General features: G+C 30.3%; 1 protein-coding gene across 1 annotated transcript; it reads left to right on the top strand.

The window, feature by feature from the left end:
* Nucleotides 1-195: 195 nt before the first annotated feature.
* Nucleotides 196-1725, top strand: LOC102674542 (mitochondrial import receptor subunit TOM22 homolog). Its single transcript, XM_006622066.2, has 4 exons — nt 196-349; nt 436-536; nt 848-953; nt 1022-1725. The coding sequence occupies exons 1-4, from the start codon at nt 331-333 to the stop codon at nt 1225-1227; spliced, it is 432 nt and encodes a 143-aa protein (XP_006622129.1). The 5' UTR covers nt 196-330; the 3' UTR covers nt 1228-1725.
* The last annotated feature ends 4096 nt before the right edge of the window (nt 1726-5821 follow it).

The following is a 5821-nucleotide window of genomic DNA, read 5'->3' as shown; positions in this document are numbered from 1 at the left end:
GAGAGAGAGAGAGAGAGAGAGAGAGAGAGAGAGAGAGAGAGAGAGATATTCCTAAAACGTTTAAAAAACGTACGATTCTTTTCCACGTATAACTTCTTTCCCTTTCTCGTTTTCTTTCTTCGAAACACACCGTAAATATTTTTCGAATATTTAGAAATTTATACTTTGGAGATTTATATCGTACTGTATAGGGATTTTTATCAAACATTCGTACCAACACGTAGCATCGCAAATACAATTTAGAAACTTCCGCGACCATAGCAAAGTTGTTCCGCATCTACTTTACACCGGTGTGAATTGCTGTACATATAATATTTATCTCAACATACGATGTCTAGAGTAGACGAAGGTGAATTTTAAAACTTGATTCGTGAAAATAAAATATATTCGTTCATTCGTTTATCAATCATCAGTTGTTTTCTTATATGACTTCAGTCGAAGAAGTAGATCAATCGGCGGACAGCGGCATGGGTAGTAGCGACGCACATTCTCCCGAGGTGAAATCGCTTTTTCCCGATGACGAGGATGACGAAGAGGTATTCCATTTCGATACATACGATTACATATCAACGTCGTAAATAACCAAAATTCGTATTATCGAGAATCGTTACTTTTAAAGACTTTTAATTACGATTAATCCGTAAAATAACCAATATTTCTTTACTTACAAATCGTATTTTTCACATTCACATATTACGCGTTTTCAACGCAATCACATTTCTCATCGATATTCATTCGAAGAAAAGAAATTTAAATAGGATATTCGCGAATTTTACAATTAAACGAAAGAAAAAATTCAACTTGACCGTAGAAAATAGGATATATTTACATTCGAGTTTGTTTTTAGGATGAAAGCTTGGCAGAAAGATTATTGGGACTTACGGAAATGTTTCCGGAAGAAGTACGTAATTTGGGATATAACGTCGGTACTTGTTTATGCAATTGTATGAAAGGTATGTATTTGTCAATTCTACGCATTCAATATCAAGATATTGATAATACATCAATACATCTTTCGTAGGGTTATACGCATTTTCATGTTCAGCAGCATGGTTATTCTTCAGTTCATCAGCCATTTTATTTGCACCTATATTGTTCGAAATAGAACGAGTGCAAATGGAGGAAGCACAACGCACTCAACAAAAACAGGTTTTATTAGGTCCTAGTAAAGCCATGTCAGGCGTAAGCGCTTCGAGTCTTCCAATGGCTCCACCGGTTCAGCAATAATAGCAATGATACCGTCGATGTTGCATTCGAATCACCAGAAGTCGATCGTTCCGTTCACCGTTTATATTTATATTAGTATAACAACTCCAATTCTAATATCTCATAAACACATCCATAAGATTATCATATATTATTCATCGTAAAAAATTCAAATCAAATAGTACAGAAAAGAACGAAACGAATCATAATATTATATTATACGTCACATAATATATCGACGCTATCGATATTCTCTTTCGCTTTCTAAATTTTACGAGAATGTTTTTTTTTTTTTTTTTTTTTTTACTATAAAATTACGGGCATTTTATCACGTCATGAAACGTTAAACGTAGCAATATCTAGTTACGAAATATTAGTAAAATTGTAACATTCGATTATGTATGTAACGCACCTTTACGAATAAAATAATCAAATCCTTTCATAACATTAGCATCTATCTAAGGTATCAAATGTTATTGTAATATAAGACGTTGAATAAAGTTATTACAAAGGATGTTTGGCGATGTTTCGTTATCATTACGTAGAACACGTTAGAACATCGATGAATTAAATCTTAAATTAAATTTTATTTATAATTAAAGGCTTAATTAAATCGAAAGAAAAAACTGGCCAACAAAATTACGGAACGAAAGACGATCCGAATCCAAGTAACCAGATGCAAACCAAATTCGCGATTCGACTTTGGATTTAACAAAGCATAATCGAAAAACCAAACGTTATTTAATTAGATCTAATCGGATATTCTCAATTTTTATTTAATCGAATTAAATCGTACTCTGCTCAGACAGATCTAACCTAACCTGTTAAACGAAATATTAATTTAATTTCATTCGTTCAAGGAAATCCAATCGAAAGAAGAATCTAATACAAATTTAATCTAAATCGGATTCATAATATAATTTAACGAAAATGTAACCTACCTAAGAAAGAAAAATAAGATTAATCTAACGTTTATTTACTAACCTTAATTCAATGTCTTAAACGAAACAATTTAAATAAAAATATCTAAAGGCACATTTATTATTATTTTTTTATAAGATATCTTTTAATTTTGAAATAATAGAAATATCCGCATTGATTTTATTCTTCATGATAAGTATAATATATTATATATAAACACACACCACATATACATATATACATATATATCATATTTATCATGGATACAGACGATACTATGAGATGTACACGAAAAACTGTTTTTTTTATCTTTTTAAGAAATTATTTTTCCGTAGATCGATCATAGTTTATTAATAATAAACGTTTCTAATATACATCATTATATACATTATATACATTAGGAACTATGCAATCGTCGAATAAAAAAACATGTTTCCAAACGATAACATTCCTTTACAAGTTATATAAGTACGCACGAATACGAAAACGAAAGATATAGAACTAATCTATTATATTCTTTCCATAATTTCTTTTTCCCTCTCTTTTTTACTTTTCGACGTATCATACAAGTTGATAATAATTCATCGAATAGAAATAAAAAAAAAAAATACGAAGTACTTAAAACGAAATTTATAAAAAAAAAAAAAAAAAGAATCCAATTTATTAATTTATTATTAAGATAGATAAGATTTTCTATATCGTTGGAAATAAATCGAGAGACATTTTCAAGCACTCGCAACGCAGATAAGAAAAACCATGAGTTCGAGTTCGAATTTTTTTGTATTTATTTACTTTTTAATTTTTTTTTTCTTTCTTTTACATCAAATTAAATTTATCACGATAAAGGAAACGGAGGAACGCGATTTAAAGAAAAATTACGCATTACAAAAAGAGAGGAAAAATAGTAGAAGATAACTAATAGATCTTTCGTCGAATTGGATTCGCTAATCAATCCTAGCAATCCAATTAAATTCCAATTATATCCAATTATAAGAAAATTGTAGTTCCGCGCAATTATATATCGCGCTTCACGAAATATAAAGAATTTTCCGATATATAAACGGTATTTCGACAAAAACAATCGAACATATATCATATAATCGAAGCAATCATATAATTTAATTTTACGCATAAAATCGGATAATATAATAATATTTTCTTTACTCGAATATATTTTATAATCGCAAAAAGATAAAAAAAAAAAAAAAAAAAAAAAATATTAGACATCACGAATACAAAGCCAAAATTCCAATTCTGCGAATAATAATTAACGAAGAAATGTAGATGCATCAATACCTTAAACGTCGAAGTAATTTAGAACCGGTTAAATCCGAGAATTCATAAACGAAAAACCGTAATGGAATTAAGATTAATGAATAAAATTAAATCGTTGTAATTCACGCAAGTTAACACGGAAAGGTCTAAATCGAAAGATACTATTCGACGTTAACGATTCAAGAAATTAAGATAGATCGATAATTAAAATCGTTGCGTCGCAACGGTACATCAGGTCACTCGACCTCGGTGGACGAAACACAAGGATTAATTTACAATAACACGAACGCACGGGATTATTTTCGAGTGAAAGTTTTCTTAAGATCTTCGACAATGAACCAGATGTCTCAAGATTTCTCCGTTTCTACACTCAATAGCCGTAGACGTGTTATAAATCAGGCGTTCCGAAGGATAATTCCGAGGCAATTTGTCACTGTCCTCTCGACCACGACCCTTACCCAAAAAACGATTTCGAGATCTTCCGGGCATTATCCCATCCCTTAGGAGCATTTAACACCGCGGAAGGAACGGACATAATCGTCAACGCGTCGCTCGATCGGTTTTCCAAAAAAACGATCACCAATCGAGGATGCAATAACGAAGAAAGCAAACGAAACGAGTAAACGCGAAAATAGAATAAATTCAACTATCGCGAAAAAGATCAAGGAGCAAACAGATTCACTTTTCTTAATATCAACGACACTCACTTTTCATCAACGAGTCACAATCATCTCAACGAGATTCAGCATCATTAAGTTGAAATCGAATCACTGGAAGCGCCATGATAATCGAAATATCCTCAACGAGATAGATCAATATTATGCACGATTATTTCGATACAATAAATTCGATTCGTCGAATACGTAAAAAATAATAGCGTATAATAAAGAAAAATTATAAATTTACGTAAAATACGAATAAAACATCCATTATCAACAAAAGTTTAATTTTTTAATATATTTTTTAAAACGTTGCACAAAAGAAAAAAATATTAAACGAAATTACAATTAATACTTAATTTTTATAAAAAAATTGTTATTTAAACAGATTTTCAATGTAAATTGGTCGAACGTTCGAATTTCACTTATCATTCATCATACATTAAATAAATAAAATTCTACCAAGAACGAGTTTTAATAAATAAAAATTAAAAAACAATCAATTTAATTAAATCACGATAAACAAATAATCACTCGCAAATCGTGATCGGATATTAATTCCGAAATCAACGGATACTGGACGCGTAGCGAAGAATGGGCGTAAGGGTAAGCGAGTCAACCCTTAATCGTCATAGAGATAAAAACGTCTACCAATTATAGAGTACGAACAAATATATATTACGTTTTTATAAAAAAGCGAAAAGATCGCGAATAAGAGAATAAATAACCAAACGAAACAATTCGTTACAATAATATCGTCATATAGTTACAATTCGTAATATTCAATTAAATGCAATAATATTTTTTTCTTATAATTAAGTTACAATCATATTTTTACACTTCAATGTCTTATTTATTTAACAATCATTTACATCTTAAGATCGCATTATATTATATAGCGATAAAATCTTTATTCGGAGAGCGGAAAGAAATACGTCTATTTCGTTTCGTATTCGGAAAACGACTGCGTTTAATCGATACGCGTATAATAACAATCGAAGGAATACGCGCGTCTCGCTCTGTATTCGAAAAACGATTACGTTTAATCGATACGCGTACAATAACAATCGACGCGACATCACGATTCACGTTCTCTATAATATTCGCGAGAATATTAATTTTTATTTCATTCTATTAATTTACAAATCGTCATTTATAAATTAGAAATCGGTGTTTTCTTTTTTTTATTTTTTGTCGCGCATTTATAGTTTCAACGATAATATCATAATTTTTTCTTCAATATTTGAATATTTGTCCGTAATATCGATTTTCATTCAATTTTCGGTACATTTCGAACGATTTTCAAAGATTTCTTTTCATTTTTTTTTCCTGATTTTCTCTAGTCAAAACTATAATGAAATTTCGATGGAAGAGCAAATAGATTAACACAACGCTTGAAAATATCGCTAAGATGTTAATTACGATTCGAGAAAATTGTACGGTAGCGTAAATGAAACGAAACGGAAGTAAAATTCGTTAAAAGAGAGATATCGAAATAAATTTTTAATTAAATTCGAAACTAGAACGAAGTCGCGATAGCGGGTATACGGCAAACGACGCGTCAATGGTCCGCGGTTCGATTCTTACAACGTGGAATTTAATTTTTTCTTTATTTAAATAACAATGCTCTTTTCGACGATCGAACGACGGAATACGATCCGGTAGGATAAAAGAAAATCAAAATTAAAAAAAAAAACTCACGAAAAGTATTCTCGAGTACTTTAAATAGCTAAAAACTAGAAATTTTCATCAGAGGGGCC

The sequence above is a fragment of the Apis dorsata genome, unplaced genomic scaffold, assembly GCF_000469605.1.
Source record: "Apis dorsata unplaced genomic scaffold, Apis dorsata 1.3 scaffold_661, whole genome shotgun sequence".
NCBI lineage: Eukaryota > Metazoa > Arthropoda > Insecta > Hymenoptera > Apidae > Apis > Apis dorsata.
This window is presented reverse-complemented; position numbering and strand designations above follow the sequence as displayed.